Raw genomic sequence first — 17,616 nt, forward strand, 5'->3', positions numbered from 1 at the left:
TTTGAGGGGGAAATTGGGGGATTTTATGGGGGGAAATCGGGGATTTTATGGGGGGAAATTGGGGATTTTATGGGGGGAAATCGGGGATTTTGGGGAGGAAATTGGGGATTTTATGGGGGGAAATCGGGGATTTTATGGAGAGAAATTGGGGATTTTGGGGGATTTTATGGGGGGAAATGGTGGGATTTTATTGGGGGAAATTGGGGGATTTTATGGGGGGAGATTGGGGATTTTATGGGGGGAAATCGGGGATTTTATGGGGGGAAATCGGGGATTTTATGGGGGGAATTTGGGGATTTTATTGGGGGAAATCGGGGATTTTATGGGGGGAAATCGGGGATTTTATGAGGGGAAATTGGGGATTTTATGGGGGGAAATCGGGGATTTTATGGGGGGAAATTGAGGATTTTGGGGGATTTTTTAGGGGGAAATTGTGGGATTTTATGGGGGGAAATCGGGGATTTTATGGGGGAAAATTGGGGATTTTATGGGGGGAAATCGGGGATTTTGGGGGATTTTATTGGGGGAAATTGGGGATTTTATGGGGGGAAATCGGGGATTTTGGGGGATTTTTGAGGGGGAAATTGTGGGATTTTATGGGGGGAAATTGGGGATTTTATGGGGGGAAATTGGGGATTTTATGGGGGGAAATTGGGGATTTTATGGGGGGAAATTGGGGATTTTATGGGGGGAAATCGGGGATTTTGGGGGATTTTTGAGGGGGAAATTGGGGGATTTTATGGGGGGAAATTGGGGATTTTATGGGGGAAAATTGGGGATTTTATGGGGGGAAATCAGGGATTTTGGGGGATTTTTTAGGGGGAAATTGTGGAATTTTATGGGGGGAAACTGGGGATTTTATGGGGGGAAATCGGGGATTTTATAGGGGGAATGGGGGGATTTTGGGGAGGAAATTGGGGGATTTTTTAAGGGGAAATTGGGGATTTTATAGGGGGAAATTGGGGATTTTATAGGGGGAATGGGGGGATTTTGGGGAGGAAATTGGGGGATTTTTTAAGGGGAAATTGGGGATTTTATGGGGGAATTGGAGGATTTTTGTGGAATTTGAGGGGATTTTTTAGGGGGAAATTGGGGATTTTATAGGGGGAAATTGGGGGATTTTGGGGAGGAAATTGGGGGATTTTTTTAAGGGGAAATTGGGGATTTTATGGGGGAATTGGAGGATTTTTGGGGAATTTGAGGGGATTTTTTATGGGGAAATTTGGGATATTATAGGGGGAAATCAGGGGATTTTTTAGGTGGAAATTGGGGATTTTATAAGGGGAAATTGGGGGATTTTGGGGAGGAAATTGGGGAATTTTTTAAGGGGAAATTGGGGATTTTATGGGGGGAAATTAGGGAAATTTGGGGAAAGTTTTGGAGGGATTTTATGGGGGGAATAGGGGGATTTTGTGGGGAATTAAGGAAGATATTGGGGATTTTGGGGACAAAAATTAGGGGAATTTGGGATATTTACAGACAAATTAGGGAATTTTATGGAGGAAATTGGGGATTTTATGGGGGGGGGAATTTTGGGGGGAATTAAGGAGGAAATTGGAATTTGGGGAGATTTTTAGGGGGAAATCAGGGATTATATGGGGGAAATTGGGGGAATTTTGGTGGAGATTTTAGAGAAATTTCTAGTGGATTTAGGGTTGATTTGGAAGGATTTTGAAGGGAATTCTGGGGTTATTTGGGGTGGGTTTGGGTGGATTTGTGAGGATTTTGGGGGATTTCGAGGTGAATCTGTGAGGATTTTGGGGGGATTTTAGAGGTGGATTTGAGGATTTTGAGGTGGATTAGTGAAGATTTTGGGTGGATTTTGAGATGAATTTATGAGAATTTTGGGTGGATTTGTGAGGATTTTGGGTGGATTTTAGGTGGATTTTGAGGTGGATTTTAGGTGGATTTTGGGTGGATTTGTGAGGATTTTGAGGTGGATTTTATGTGGATTTTGGGTGGATTTGTGAGGATTTTGGGGGGATTTTGAGATGAATTTATGAGAATTTTGGGTGGATTTGTGACGATTTTGAGGTGGATTTGTGAGGATTTTGGGGTGATTTTGAGATGAATTTATGAGGATTTTGGGTGGATTTGTGAGGATTTTGGGTGGATTTTGAGGTGAATTTGAGGATTTTGGGTGGATTTTGGGTGGATTTGTGAGGATTTTGGGTGGATTTCGAGGTGGATTTGTGAGGATTTTGGGTGGATTTGTGAGGATTTTGGGTGGATTTTGAGGTGGATTAGTGAAGATTTTGGGGTGTTATTGAGGTGAATTTGAGGGTTTTGGGGGGATTTTAAGAGGTGAATTTGAGGATTTGGGGTGGATTTCCGGATGAATCTGAGGATTTTGGGGATTTCCGGGTGAATCTGAGCATTTTGGGGGTTTCGGGGTGAATCTGAGCATTTTGGGTGGATTTCGGGGTGAATCTGAGCATTTTGGGTGGATTTCCGGGTGAATCTGAGGATTTTGGGGGGATTTTAAGAGGTGAATCTGAGGATTTTGGGTGGATTTCGGGGTGAATCTGAGCATTTTGGGGGTTTCGGGGTGAATCTGAGCATTTTGGGGGTTTCCGGGTGAATCTGAGCCTTTTGGGTGGATTTTGAGGTGGATTAGTGAAGATTTTGGGGTGATTTTGAGGTGAATTTGAGGATTTTGGGGGTTTCAGGGTGAATCTGAGGATTTTGGGTGGATTTTAAGAGGTGAATCTGAGGATTTTGGGTGGATTTTGAGGTGGATTAGTGAAGATTTTGGGGTGATTTTGAGGTGAATTTGAGGATTTTGGGTGGATTTCTGGGTGAATCTGAGCATTTTGGGGGTTTTGGGGTGAATCTGAGCATTTTGGGGGTTTCGGGGTGAATCTGAGGATTTTGGGTGGATTTTGAGGTGGATTAGTGAAGATTTTGGGGTGATTTTGAGATGAATTTGTGAGGATTTTGGGGGTTTCGGGGTGAATCTGAGGATTTTGGGGTGGATTTCTGGGTGAATCTGAGGATTTTGAGTGGATTTTGAGGTGGATTAGTGAAGATTTTGGGGTGTTTTTGAGATGAATTTGTGAGGATTTTGGGTGGATTTCGGGGTGAATCTGAGCATTTTGGGTGGATTTCCGGGTGAATCTGAGGATTTTGGGGGTTTCGGGGTGAATCTGAGGATTTTGGGGGTTTCCGGGTGAATCTGAGCATTTTGGGGGTTTCCGGGTGAATCTGAGGATTTTGGGGGTTTCGGGGTGAATCTGAGGATTTTGGGGGTTTCGGGGTGAATCTGAGGATTTTGGGTGGATTTTGAGGTGGATTAGTGAAGATTTTGGGGTGATTTTGAGATGAATTTGTGAGGATTTTGGGTGGATTTCCGGGTGAATCTGAGGATTTTGGGGGTTTCGGGGTGAATCTGAGGATTTTGGGTGGATTTCTGGGTGAATCTGAGCATTTTGGGGGTTTTGGGGTGAATCTGAGCATTTTGGGGGTTTCCGGGTGAATCTGAGCATTTTGGGGGTTTCGGGGTGAATCTGAGGATTTTGGGTGGATTTTGAGGTGGATTAGTGGAGATTTTGGGGTGATTTTGAGGTGAATCTGAGCATTTTGGGGGTTTCGGGGTGAATCTGAGGCTTTTGGGGGTTTCGGGGAGAATCTGAGGATTTTGGGTGGATTTCGGGGTGAATCTGAGGATTTTGGGTGGATTTTGAGGTGGATTAGTGAAGATTTTGGGGTGATTTTGAGGTGAATCTGAGCATTTTGGGGGTTTCTGGGTGAATCTGAGGATTTTGGGTGGGTTTCCGGGTGAATCTGAGCATTTTGGGGGTTTCCGGGTGAATCTGAGCATTTTGGGGGTTTTGGGGTGAATCTGAGCATTTTGGGTGGATTTCGGGGTGAATCTGAGCATTTTGGGTGGATTTCTGGGTGAATCTGAGGATTTTGGGTGGATTTTCGGGTGAATCTGAGGATTTTGGGTGGATTTCGGGGTGAATCTGAGCATTTTGGGGGTTTCGGGGTGAATCTGAGCATTTTGGGGGTTTCGGGGTGAATCTGAGCATTTTGGGGGTTTCGGGGTGAATCTGAGCATTTTGGGTGGATTTCGGGGTGAATCTGAGGATTTTGGGTGGATTTTGAGGTGGATTAGTGGAGATTTTGGGATGATTTTGAGGTGAATTTGAGGATTTTGGGGGGATTTTAAGAGGTGAATTTGAGGATTTTGGGGGTTTCGGGGTGAATCTGAGGATTTTGGGGGTTTCGGGGTGAATCTGAGCATTTTGGGGGTTTCGGGGTGAATCAGAGGATTTTGGGGGTTTCGGGTGAAGCCCCCCACTCACCACGGGGGTGCTCTCGATGCCGTTGGCCACCTCGGCCAGGGCGGCGGCCGCCTGCAGCTTGGCGGGGCTGGGGGCCACCGCGGGGCCCGGGGGGGCCACGAAGGCGCTCGAGGGGGCCAGGCCTGGTGGGGGGGCACAAAAAATTGGGGAAGGGGCTTAAACCCCCCCTTGGGATTCCCCACCCACCCCAATGGCAGCAGGGGGGTCTCCAACCCACCCACCCTCGTCGTGGGTGACCCCTCAAGGGGTCCCAGACCCCCCCACCCCGGGGATCCTAAATCCCCCCCCCAGCCCATAAACATCCCCCAAAAGGACCCCTCCCCAAAATGGGCACCCCCCAGGGATCCCAAAGCCCCCCATGGGACCCCTCCCACCCCATAAACACCCCCCCAGAAGACCCCTCCCCACAATGGGTGCCTATCCAGGGACCCTCTAAACCCCCCCATTGTGCTCCCCCCACCCAATAAACAACCCCCAAAGGACCCCTCCCCAAAATGAGCAACCCCCAGAAACCCCAAACCCCCTGTGGGACCCTCCCCACCCCATGAATACCCCCCAAATACCCCTCCCCACAATAGGCGCCCCACTAGGGACACCCCCCACCCCATAAACAGCCCCAAAAGACCCCTGCCCACAACAGGCGCCCCCCAGGGACACCCCCCACCCCATAAACACCCCTCCCCACCCCCCTTTGCCACGGGCGGGGGTCTCACCGTCGGCGGGGGGGGGCAGCAGGGCGGCGGGGGTGCCCCCCCCGGGCACGGCGCCCAGGTCCCCCAGGCCGTTGGCGTCGCCCGCGGGGTCGTTGAGGCTGTCGGCGGGGGCCAAGGCCTCGGTGGGCAAATGGGGAGGGGGCGCGGCCGCCTGGGGGGGGGCGGCGGGGGCGGGGGGGGGAGGGGCGGGGGGCGCGGGGGGGGCGGCGGGGGGGGTCCCGGCCTCGGCCAGGTGCTGCTGGTGCTGCACCAGCGCCGCCAGCTCCTGCTGGGTCAGCACCAGGGGCAGCGTCCCCCCCGCGCCCCCCGCCCCCTCCGACACCCCCAGGGCCCCCCCCAGATCCGAGGGGCCCCCCCCGGGCTCGCCCGGCTCCAGCGGCTCCGATGTGCCTGTGGGGAGGGGGGACAGCGGGGTCAGCCCAAAATCCACACTGTGGGGTCATCGGGGTCAGCCCAAAATCCACCCTGTGGGGTCAATGGGGTCAGCCCAAAATCCACCCTGTGGGGTCAATGGGGTCAGCCCAAAATCCACCCCGTGGGGTCATCGGGGTCAGCCCAAAATCCACCCTGTGGGGTCAATGGGGTCAGCCCAAAATCCACCCCATGGGGTCATCGGGGTCAGCCCAAAATCCACCCCGCGGGGTCAATGGGGTCAGCCCAAAATCCACCCTGTGGGGTCATCGGGGTCAGCCCAAAATCCACACTGTGGGGTTATCGGGGTCAGCCCAAAATTCACCCAGTGGGGTCAATGGGGTCAGCCCAAAATTCACCCCGTGGGGTCATCGGGGTCAGCCCAAAATGCACACTGTGGGGTCAATGGGGTCAACCCAAAATTCACCCAGTGGGGTCAATGGGGTCAGCCCAAAATCCACCCTGTGGGGTCATCGGGGTCAGCCCAAAATTCACCCAGTGGGGTCAATGGGGTCAGCCCAAAATCCACCCTGTGGGGTCATCATGGCTATGGGGTCATTGTGGCCCCCACTGTGATACCCCCATAACCATGGGACCACCACCATGGGAACAAGACCCCAATGACCACCCCCAACACCCCCCAAGACCCCCCAAATACCCCCAGACTGACCCATGACCACTTGCAGCACGGCCTGGATGGCCAGGGCCTGGGCTTGGGGCCACCTCCATGGGACCACCATGACCCCCAAACCCCCCAGGACCCCCCCAGGACCCCCCAAACTCCCCCCAGACTGACCCATGACCACCTGCAGCACGGCCTGGATGGCCAGGGCCTGGGCTTGGGGCCACCTCCATGGGAACAAGACCCCAATGACCACCCCCCAAACCCCCCCTGGACCCCCTAAACCCCCCCAGGACTCCCCAGATCCCCCCAGACTGACTCATGATGGCCTGGATGGCCAGAGCCTGGGGCCACCTCCATGGGAACAAGACCCCAAACTTCCCAGGACCCCCCAGAACCCCCCAGACAGACCCATGACCACCTCCAGCACGGCCTGGATGGCCAGGGCCTGGGCTTGGGGCCACCTCCATGGGACCACCATGACCCCCAAACCCCCCAGGACCCCCCAGACCCCCCCAGGACCCCCCAAACCCCCCCAGACTGACCCATGACGGCCTGCTGGGCGGCCTGCAGCACGGCCTGGATGGCCAGGGCCTGGGCTTGGGGCCACCTCCATGGGACCACCGTGACCCCCAAAGCCCCCAGGACCCCCCAAACCCCCCCCCAGGACCCCCCAAATCCCCCCAGACAGACCCATGACCACCTGCAGCACGGCCTGGATGGCCAGGGCCTGGGGCCACCTCCATGGGACCACCATGACCCCCAAAGCCCCCAGGACCCCCCAAACCCCCCCCCAGGACCCCCCAAATCCCCCGAGACAGACCCATGACCACCTGCAGCACGGCCTGGATGGCCAAGGCCTGGTTTGGGGCTACCTCCATGGGACCACCATGACACCCCCAAAGCCCCCAGGACCCCCCAGACCCCCCCAGACCCCCCCAAACCCCCCCAGGACCCCCCAAACTCCCCCCAAACTCACCCATGACGGCCTGCTGGGCAGCCTGCAGCACGGCCTGGATGGCCAGGGCCTGGGCCTGGGGCCACCTCCATGGGACCACCATGACCCCCAAAGCCCCCAGGACCCCCCAAAGCCCCCAGGACCCCCCAAACCCCCCCAGGACCCCCCAAACCCCCCCAGGACCCCCCAAACTCACCCATGACAGCCTGCTGGGCAGCCTGCAGCACGGCCTGGATGGCCAGGGCCTGGGCTTGCGCCTCCTCGCTGGCCGCCGCCGCCGCCGCCGCCTCGGCCGCCGCGGTGACCGCCAGCTCCTCGGGGGTCAGCCCGGGGGGTCCCCCCGCGCCCCCCGCCTCGGCCAGCAGCTCGGGGGGCAGCGCCAGCCCCTCGGCCGGGCCGCCCTCGGCCGCGGCCGGCGGCAGCACCACCACGGCCAGCGGCTCCGGGGACCCCCCGGCCTCGGGCCCGGCGGCGGCCTCGGGCCCGGGGGGGGACGGGGACGTGGCCGAGGAGGGGTCCTGGGGTGGGTGGGGGTCTCCGGGGGGGGTGGGCGTGGTGGTTGGGGGGGTCTCGGGGGGAGCCGGGGGGGATTCGGTCAGCGACGAGATGGTCTGGGGAGGGAGGGGAGAGGAAATGGGGTTGAGGGGAGGGGGAAGAGACCCCCACCCAAAATGGGGCCTCGGTGGCCTCCGGAGCCACCGCAGGTCCCTGGTGGCACTGCTGTGGTACTCAGGGAACCCTCGGTGGCACCACACCCCCCCAGTGTCCCCAAACCCCCTCTCAATGTCCCCAAATCCCCCTTTAATGTCCCCAATTCCCTCCCAGTGTCCCCAAACCCCCTTTTAATGTCCCCAAATCCTGTTTCAATGTTCCCAAACCCCCTCCCCAATGTCCCCAAACCCCTCCTAGTGTCCCCAAACCCCCTCCCAATGTCCCCAACCCCCTCCCAATGTCCCAAACCCCCTCCCAGTGTCCCCAAACCCCCTTTTAATGTCCCCAACCCCCTCCCAATGTCCCAAACCCCCTTTCAATGTCCCCAACCCCCTCCCCAGTGATCCCAAACCCCCTCCCAGTGTCCCCAAACCCCCTCCCAATGTCCCAAACCCCCTTTCAATGTCCCCAACCCCCTCCCCAGTGATCCCAAACCCCCTCCCAATGTCCCAAACCCCCTCCCCAGTGTCCCCAAACCCCCTTTTAATGTCCCCAACCCCCTTTCAATGTCCCAAACCCCCTTTCAATGTCCCCAAACCCCCTTTCAAATGTCCCCAAACCCCCTCCCAGTGTCCCCAACCCCCTCCCAATGTCCCAAACCCCCTTTCAAATGTCCCGAAACCCCCTCCCAATGTCCCAAACCCCCTTTCAATGTCCCAAACCCCCTTTCAATGTCCCAAACCCCCTCCCCAGTGTCCCCAGAGCCGCTCACCGGCACGGCCGGCCCCGGCGCTGGCGTGGACTGAGTGACCGTCGTGACCGCCCGGGGCTGGGGGGTCCCGCTGCCGCTGGGGCCGGGGCTGGGGGTCCCGGGGGGCACAGGGGGACCCCCACCCTCGCTGGGGGGGGTCTCCCCCTCTCCCTGCCCGTTGGCAGCCGGCGGGGGGGGCTCTGTGGGGACAACGGGGAGGGGTCAGTGAGGCGACCACCCCAAAAATAAGGGCGGAGGGGACGATCCGGGGACAGTTTGGGGACAAGGCGGGGGTCACCTTGGCTGGCGCCCATGCTGGCGGTGACCGTGGTGGCCGTGGCCGTCGTCCCCGTCTCGTGGGTCTCGCAGGGGGGGTTGGAGCAGGCGCGGGGGGGGCTGGTGGCGGTGGCACAGGGCGGGGACGCTGTCACCCCCTCGGTGGTGGCCGTGCTGGTGGCCCCGCTCTGGTGGCTCTGGCAGGGCGAGGACCCCGCTCTGGTGGCCGTGCTGGTGGTCCCGGTCTCGGGGGTCTCGCAGGGAGGGTTGGCACAAGGCGGTGACCCCCCCGTGCTGGTGGTGGCAGCGCTGGTGGCAGCGCTGGTGGCCGTGGTTGTGTCACCCGGCCGGGAGCCCGCGGTGGCCGTGGTGGCCGTGTTGGTGGTCCCGGTCTCGTGGGTCTCGCAGGGGGGGTTGGAGCAGAGCTGTGACGATGTCATTGTCACCGTGTTGGTCGTCCCCGTCTCGTGGGTCTCGCAGGGGGGGTTGGCGCAGGGGGGGACACCTCGAGGTGGTGGCACCGCTGTCCCCGACTCGGGTGGGGGGTGCGAGGTGGCCGTGGTGGTGGTGGCCGTGCTGGTTGTCCCCGTCTCGTGGGTCTCGCAGGGAGGGTTGGAGCAGAACCGTGTCCCCGTGGTTGTCACCGTGTTGGTTGTCCCGGTCTCGTGGGTCTCGCAGGGGGGGTTGGAGCAGAGCTGTGACCCTGTCACTGTCACCGTGTTGGTTGTCCCGGTCTCGTGGGTCTCGCAGGGGGGGTTGGAGCAGAGCTGTGACCCTGTCACCGTCACCGTGTTGGTTGTCCCGGTCTCGTGGGTCTCGCAGGGTGGGTTGGCACACAGCCGTGTCCCCGTGGTTGTCACCGTGTTGGTTGTCCCCGTCTCATGGGTCTCACACGGGGGGTTGGAGCAGGGTGGCCTCGGTGCTGTCACTGTCACCGTGTTGGTTGTCCCGGTCTCGTGGGTCTCGCAGGGAGGGTTGGCACACAGCCGTGTCCCCGTGGTTGTCACCGTGTTGGTTGTCCCCGTCTCGTGGGTCTCGCAGGGAGGGTTGGAGCAGAACCGTGTCCCCGTGGTTGTCACCGTGTTGGTTGTCCCGGTCTCGTGGGTCTCGCAGGGGGGGTTGGAGCAGAGCTGTGACCCTGTCACCGTCACCGTGTTGGTTGTCCCGGTCTTGTGGGTCTCGCAGGGTGGGTTGGCACACAGCCGTGTCCCCGTGGTTGTCACTGTGTTGGTTGTCCCCGTCTCGTGGGTCTCACAGGGAGGGTTGGAGCAGAACCGTGTCCCCGTGGTTGTCACCGTGTTGGTTGTCCCCGTCTCGTGGGTCTCACACGGGGGGTTGGAGCAGAGCTGTGACCCTGTCACCGTCACCGTGTTGGTTGTCCCCGTCTCGTGGGTCTCGCAGGGAGGGTTGGAGCAGAGCTGTGACCCTGTCACTGTCACCGTGTTGGTTGTCCCGGTCTCGTGGGTCTCGCAGGGGGGGTTGGCACACAGCCGTGTCCCCGTGGTTGTCACCGTGTTGGTTGTCCCGGTCTCGTGGGTCTCACACGGGGGGTTGGAGCAGAGCTGTGACCCTGTCACCGTCACCGTGTTGGTTGTCCCGGTCTCGTGGGTCTCGCAGGGTGGGTTGGCACACAGCCGTGTCCCCGCGGGGGTCTCACAGCTCGCCGTGGTGGCCGCAGTGACCGCCCCGGTGGCCGTCCCCACCTCAGGCTGCCCCCAGGACGTTTGGCACGGGGTCGCCTCCTGCGTTTGGCACGAGGTGACAGCGCCGCCACCACCGCCACCGCCGCCCTCGGGGGGACACAACCGCGCCGTCATCGTCGTGCCCGTGGCCGCCGTCTGCTGCGTGGGGCACGGCGGCGCCCCGGGCGTCCCCAGGCGCGCCGTCCCCGTCGTCCCCGCCGCCGTGGGGGTGTTGGTGGTCCCCGTCTCGTGGGTCTCGCAGGGGGGGTTGGAGCAGGCCCGGGGCGGCGCCGGCACCGCCGTCCCCCCGCCCGCGTCCTCGCAGAGCAGCTGCAGCTGTGCCCCCCCCGTCCCCACGTTGGCCACCAGGCTGGTGGTGGCCGTGTTGGTGGTCCCGGTCTCGTGGGTCTCGCAGGGGGGGTTGGAGCACACCAGGGTGACGGTGCCCGGCGTGGCCTCGGCGGCGGGGGGCTCGGCCAGGCCGCCGCCCCCCGAGGTGGCCGCGGGGGGACCTTCGGCCGTGGGGGACGCCAGGATGGAGACGGGGAGGTCGTGGACGGGCTGGGCCTCCACGCCGCTGGGCGTGGTGATCAGCGTCACCTGCGTGGGCTGGGACACCGGCTGTGTCCCCACGGCGCGTCACGGGGGGTGGCACCGACCGCAGACAGCGCCCCCAGCCTCAAATCTCTGTGACCCGCCCCGTTGTGGCACCCCAAATTCCTGTGTGTCCCCTCCCCGCTCCTGTCAGCAGCGCAGCTGGGGCTGAGCCGCGTCTGGGGACGCCCCCAAATGGTCCCAGTGTCCCCAATGTCCCCAGTGTCCCCTCACATGCATGGTGATGGTCAGTGTCCCAAATGTCCCAGTGTACCCAATGTCCCCAGTGTCCCCTCACCCTCATGGTGATGGTCAGTGTCCCCTGTCAGCAGTGTCCCCAGTGTCCCCTCACCTTCATGGTGACAGTGTCCCCTGTCCCAAGTGTCCCCTCGCCCTCATGGTGACGGTCAGTGTCCCCTGTCCCAAGTGTCCCCTCGCCCTCATGGTGATGGTCAGTGTCCCCAATGTCCCCAGTGTCCCCTCACCTTCATGGTGACAGTCAGTGTCCCCTGTCCCCAGTGTCCCCTCACCTTCATGGTGACAGTCAGTGTCCCCTGTCCCCAGTGTCCCCTCACCCTCATGGTGATGGTCAGTGTCCCCTGTCCCCAGTGTCCCCAGTGTCCCCTCACCTTCATGGTGACAGTCAGTGTCCCCAACGTCCCCAGTGTCCCCAATGTCCCCTCACCCTCATGGTGACGGTCAGTGTCCCCTGTCCCCAGTGTCCCCTCACCCTCATGGTGACGGTCAGTGTCCCCTGTCCCCAGTGTCCCCTCACTCTCATGGTGATGGTCTGTGTCCCCTGTCCCCAGTGTCCCCAATGTCCCCTCACCCTCATGGTGACGGTCAGTGTCCCCTGTCCCCAGTGTCCCCTCACCCTCATGGTGACGGTCAGTGTCCCCTGTCCCCAGTGTCCCCTCACTCTCATGGTGATGGTCAGTGTCCCCAGTGTCCCCAGTGTCCCCTCACTCTCATGGTGATGGTCAGTGTCCCCAGTGTCCCCAGTGTCCCCTCACTCTCATGGTGATGGTCAGTGTCCCCTGTCCCCAGTGTCCCCTCACCCTCATGGTGATGGTCTGTGTCCCCAGTGTCCCCTCACCTTCATGGCGACAGTGTCCCCTGTCCCCAGTGTCCCCTCACTCTCATGGTGATGGTCAGTGTCCCCTGTCCCCAGTGTCCCCAGTGTCCCCTCACCCTCATGGTGATGGTCAGTGTCCCCTGTCCCCAGTGTCCCCTCACTCTCATGGTGATGGTCAGTATCCCCAGTGTCCCCAGTGTCCCCTCACCCTCATGGTGATGGTCAGTGTCCCCAGTGTCCCCTGACCCTCATGGTGATGGTCAGTGTCCCCAGTGTCCCCTCACCCTCATGGTGATGGTCAGTATCCCCAGTGTCCCCAGTGTCCCCTCACCCTCATGGTGATGGTCAGTGTCCCCAGTGTCCCCAGTGTCCCCTCACCTGCATGGTGATGGTCGGTGTCCCCAGGCCGCCGCCGGCCGCAGTGGCCGTGATGGCCGCGGGGTTCAGGACCTGGCTGGACAGGGTGGCGATTGTCCCCAGGGTGGTGATGGGTGTGGCCAGCGAGGCCGTGGCGCTGTGGCCACCTGCCCCTCCGGCCAGGCTGGTGGACACTGTCCCTGTCACCGTCCCCAGCGTGGTCACACCTGCCAGGGACACGAGGGCAGTGAGTGACCGCTCAGGAAAGTGACCATAAAGTGACCCCGTGGTGACCCCATGGTGCCACAGTGACCCCGTGGTGACCGTGACCTCCCCCCCCAAGTGACCTCTTGGTGTCCCCCCACTGTCCCCACAACCCCTCCACCCACCTGGTGCTACCCTTGACCACAAGGGTGGTCACCTCAGTGACCCCATGGTGACCCCAATGACCCCTCCAGTGACCCAATGACCCCCTGGTAACCACCCCCCCCTCCACCAGTGCTGTCCTTGACCACAAGTGACCACCCCAGTCACCCAGAGGTGACCCAATGACCCCCAGAGTGACCCCCCCCACTCACCAGTGCTGCCTTTGACCACCAGGGTGACCACCCCAGTGACCCAGAGGTGACCCTTGACCACCAGGGTGACCACCCCAGTGACCCAGAGGTGACCCTTGACCACAAGTGACCTCCCCTAGTGCCCACCCCAATGCCCCCAGAGTGACCCCCACTCACCCGTGCTGCCCTTGACCACCAGGGTGGTGACCCAGAGGTGACCCAATGCCCCCAGAGTGACCCCCACTCACCCGTGGTGCCCTTGACCACCAGGGTGACCACCCCAGTGACCCAGAGGTGACCTTTGACCACCAGGGTGACCACCCCAGTGACCCAGAGGTGGCCCTTGACCACAAGTGACCACCCCTAGTGCCCACCCCAATGCCCCCAGAGTGACCCCCACTCATCCATGGTGCCCTTGACCACCAGGGTGGCCACCCCAGTGACCCAGAGGTGACCCAGAGGTAACCCAATGACCCCCAGAGTGACCCCCCCACTCACCGGTGGTGCCCTTGACCACCAGGGTGGCCACCCCAGTGACCCAGAGGTGACCTTTGACCACCAGGGTGGCCACCCCAGTGACCCAGAGGTGACCCTTGACCATCAGGGTGGCCACCCCAGTGACCCAGAGGTGACCCCTGACCACCAGGGTGACCACCCCAGTGACCCAGAGGTGACCCCTGACCACCAGGGTGACCACCCCAGTGACCCAGAGGTGACCTTTGACCACCAGGGTGGCCACCCCAGTGACCCAGAGGTGACCCTTGACCATCAGGGTGCCCACCCCAATGTCCCCAGGGTGACCCCCACTCACCGGTGGTGCCCTTGACCACCAGAGTGGCCACCCCAGTGACCCAGAGGTGACCCTTGACCATCAGGGTGGCCACCCCAGTGCCCCAGAGGTGACCCAATGACCCCCAGAGTGACCCCCACTCACCCGTGGTGCCCTTGACCACCAGGGTGGCCACCCCAGTGACCCAGAGGTGACCCAATGACCCCCAGAGTGACCCCCACTCACCCGTGGTGCCCTTGACCACCAGGGTGGTCACCGTGGGCTTGACGGCCGAGACGGTGACGGGGGTGACCAGCCGGACCCCGCCCATGGGCACCGTCCTCAGGATGGTCCCCGGCTGCCCCGGGGCCCCCTTCAGCACCACCTGGGGGGCACACGGGGACACCGCTGTCACCTGGCCACCCTGGGGGCTGGCACCCCTCGGGGACAGCCCGCCGGTGTCCCCAGTGTCACCAAACCCCCTCCCCACTGCCACCCATGTCCCCAACCCTTCAGCTGACCCCACCCATGTCCCCACTCAGCTGCCCACGGGGGAGTTCAGGTGTCCCCAGGGGGGTTCAGGTGTCCCCTAGGTGTCCCCGGGTGTCCCCAGGGTGGTTCAGGTGTCCCCAGGGGGGTTCAGGTGTCCCCCAGGTGCCCCCAGGGTGGTTCAGGTGCCCCCAGGGTGGTTCAGGTGCCCCCCAGGTGTTCCCAGGGTGGTTCAGGTGCCCCCAGGGTGGTTCAGGTGCCCCCAGTGGTGTTCAGGTGTCCCCAGGGTGGTTCAGGTGTCCCCAAGGTGGTTCAGGTGTCCCCAGGGTGCCCTCCAGGGTGGTTCAGGTGCCCCCCAGGTGTTCCCAGGGTGGTTCAGGTGTCCCCCAGGTGTCCCCGGGTGTCCCCAGGGTGGTTCATGTGTCCCCAGGGTGCCCCCAGGGTGGTTCAGGTGTTCCCAGGGTGGTTCAGGTGTCCCCAGGGTGGTTCAGGTTTCCCCAGGTGTCCCTCCAGGGTGGTTCAGGTGTCCCCAGGGTGGTTCAGGTGCCCTCCAGGGTAGTTCAGGTGCCCCCAGGTGTTCCCAGGGTGGTTCAGGTGTCCCCAGGGTGGTTCAGGTGCCCCCCAGGTGTCCCCAGGGTGGTTCATGTGTCCCCAGGGTGCCCCCAGGGTGGTTCAGGTGTTCCCAGGGTGGTTCAGGTGTCCCCAGGGTGGTTCATGTGTCCCCAGGTGTCCCCAGGGTGGTTCAGGTGCCCCCAGGTGTGCCCTCACCTGTGTCACGCCCTGCTGGCCGTGCCCCCCGCCCAGCTTGGGCACAGCCGTGATGATCTTGGCGGGGGTCCCAGTGCCCGAGGTCATCACCTTGGTGGTGATGATGGTGATGGGGGACTTGATCCCGGGGCTGCTGGTGACACCTGGGGACACCGGGAGGGACACGGGGGGGTCACGGACACAGGACAGACACGGGGGGGACACAGGGGGACACTGGGGTCACCCCCTGTCACTCACTGGCAGCCCCTGACTGGGTGGTGATGGGGGATTTGGGGGGCTGGGGGAGTTTGGGGGTCTCAGGGATTTTGGGGATAATTTGGGAGTCTCAGGGATGATTTTGGGGGGGGGGGTCTCGGGGGGGTTAAAGTTAATTTGGGGAGGGGTCCCACTCAATGGTAACTCCTGACTGATGATGGACGACATGGGGATGGTTTGGGTGGGTTCAGGGGGGAGGTTTGGGGGTCTCAGGGATTTTGGGGATGGTTTGGGGGTCTCAGGATGGGTTCAGTTAATTTGGGGAGGGGTCTCACACACCAGTAGCCCCAGATTGGGTGATGATGGCTGACATGGGGGTGGTTTGGGTGGGGTTGGTGGTCCCGGGGGTGGGGGTCTCAGAGGGTTTGGGGGTCTCAGGGAGGTCAACGATGGTTTGGGGATCTCAGGGTAATTTGGGGAGGGGTCCCACTCACCAGTAGCTCCCAACTGGGTGATGATGGCTGACATGGGGGTGGTTTGGGTGGGGTTGGTGGTCCCGGGGGTGGGGGTCTCAGAGGGTTTGGGGGTCTCAGGGAGGTCAAGGATGGTTTGGGGATCTCAGGGTAATTTGGGGAGGGGTCCCACTCACCAGTAGCCCCAGATTGGGTGATGATGGTTGACATGGGGATGGTTTTGATGATGGTGGTGGTCCCGGGGGTGGGGGACTTGGAGGGTTTGGGGGTCTCAGGGATGGTCTGGGGGTCTCAGGACGGGTTCAGTTAATTTGGGGAGGGGTCCCACTCACCGGTAGCCCCCGACTGGGTGATGATGGCCGACATGGGGATGGTTTTGATGATGGTGGTGGTCCCGGGCTTGGTGGTGCTGGGGGACACGCTGCTGATGCCCAGGATGGTGGGGGGCTTGGCCGCCCCCTGCCCCGCCTGCGTGCTGGTCAGGATGGTGGTGGGCTTCCCCTCCCCCGACGTCACCAGCTTCAGGATGGTCCCCGCGGGCAGCGGGCCCTTGGTCTGCGGGCAGCGGTCAGTGGTCACTCGGGGAGGGGTCACTCGGGGTGGTCACTCGGGGGTGGTCACTCGGGGAGTGGTCACTCAGGGAGGGGTCACTCGGGGTGGTCACTCGGGGAGTGGTCACTCAGGGAGGGGTCACTCGGGGTGGTCACTCGGGGTGGTCACTCAGGGTCGTCACTCAGGGGAGGGGTCACTTGGGGAGGGGTCACTCGGGGGTGGTCACTTGGGGAGGGGTCACTCGGGGTGGTCACTCAGGGGAGGGGTCACTTGGGGAGGGGTCACTCGGGGAGGGGTCACTCAGGATGGTCACTCGGGGGTGGTCACTTGGGGAGGGGTCACTCGGGGTGGTCACTCAGGGGAGGGGTCACTTGGGGAGGGGTCACTCGGGGAGGGGTCACTCAGGGGTGGTCACTCAAGGGAGGGGTCACTCGGGGAGGGGTCACTCAGGATGGTCACTCGGGGGTGGTCACTCAGGGAGGGGTCACTCGGGGTGGTCACTTGGGGAGAGGTCACTCGGGGAGGGGTCACTCAAGGGAGGGGTCACTCGGGGACGGTCACTTGGGGAGGGGTCACTCAGGATGGTCACTCGGGGGTGGTCACTCAGGGAGAGGTCACTTGGGGTGGTCACTTGGGGGTGGTCACTTGGGGAGAGGTCACTCGGGGTGGTCACTCAGGGGTGGTCACTCGGGGGTGGTCACTCAGGATGGTCACTCGGGGGTGGTCACTCAGGGAGGGGTCACTCGGGGGTGGTCACTTGGGGAGTGGTCACTCGGGGAGGGTCACTCAGGGAGGGGTCACTCAGGGAGGGGTCACTCGGGGAGGGGTCACTCAGGGAGGGGTCACTCAGGGTCATCACTCGGGGGTGGTCACTCGGGGGTGGTCACTCGGGGAGGGGTCACTCGGGGTGGTCACTCGGGGGTGGTCACTCGGGGAGGAGTCACTCGGGGGTGGTCACTCAGGGTCGTCACTCGGGGGTGGTCACTCGGGGAGGGGTCACTCGGGGTGGTCACTCGGGGGTGGTCACTCAGGGACAGTCACTCGGGGACAGTCACTCAGGATGGTCACTCAGGGAGAGGTCACTTGGGGCAGGATCACTCGGGGAGTGGTCACTTAGGATGGTCACTCGGGGAGGGGTCACTCAGGGATGGTCACTTGGGGATGGTCACTCAGGGATGGTCACTCGGGGAGGGGGGAGCGGTCAGTGACAGCCAAGGCGGGTTTTGGGGGGGTACGAGGAACTCGGGGGGGTCACAGTGATTTTACAGGATTTTGGGGTAACTTGGGGGTAATTTTGAAGTACTTTTGGGGTAATTTGGGGTAATTTGGGGGCAGTTTTGGGGTGATTTTGGGGGATTTTGGGTGTCACCTGGATGATCTGGGTGACAGGGCCGCTCGAGGCCTGCCCGGTGACAG

The 17,616-nt window shown here is 61.5% G+C and overlaps 1 protein-coding gene across 1 annotated transcript in view; it reads right to left on the minus strand.

Annotated features, from left to right (window-relative positions):
* The window catches only part of HCFC1 (host cell factor C1), a 41,099-nt gene that overhangs the window by 5,384 nt on the left and 18,099 nt on the right, over positions 1-17,616 (minus strand). Inside the window, exons 14-23 of the mRNA XM_085563636.1 lie at positions 15,981-16,203; positions 14,981-15,123; positions 13,970-14,108; positions 12,419-12,624; positions 8,712-10,992; positions 8,435-8,613; positions 7,208-7,622; positions 5,238-5,410; positions 5,021-5,195; positions 4,308-4,429 (exon numbers count right to left, since the gene is read on the minus strand). Coding sequence (XP_085419762.1) covers positions 4,308-4,429; positions 5,021-5,195; positions 5,238-5,410; positions 7,208-7,622; positions 8,435-8,613; positions 8,712-10,992; positions 12,419-12,624; positions 13,970-14,108; positions 14,981-15,123; positions 15,981-16,203 — 4,056 coding nt within the window. The remainder of the gene's footprint in view (positions 1-4,307; positions 4,430-5,020; positions 5,196-5,237; positions 5,411-7,207; positions 7,623-8,434; positions 8,614-8,711; positions 10,993-12,418; positions 12,625-13,969; positions 14,109-14,980; positions 15,124-15,980; positions 16,204-17,616) is intronic.

This window comes from Lonchura striata, chromosome 31 (assembly GCF_050655825.1).
Source record: "Lonchura striata isolate lonStrDom1 chromosome 31, ASM5065582v1, whole genome shotgun sequence".
NCBI classification, from domain to species: domain Eukaryota; kingdom Metazoa; phylum Chordata; class Aves; order Passeriformes; family Estrildidae; genus Lonchura; species Lonchura striata.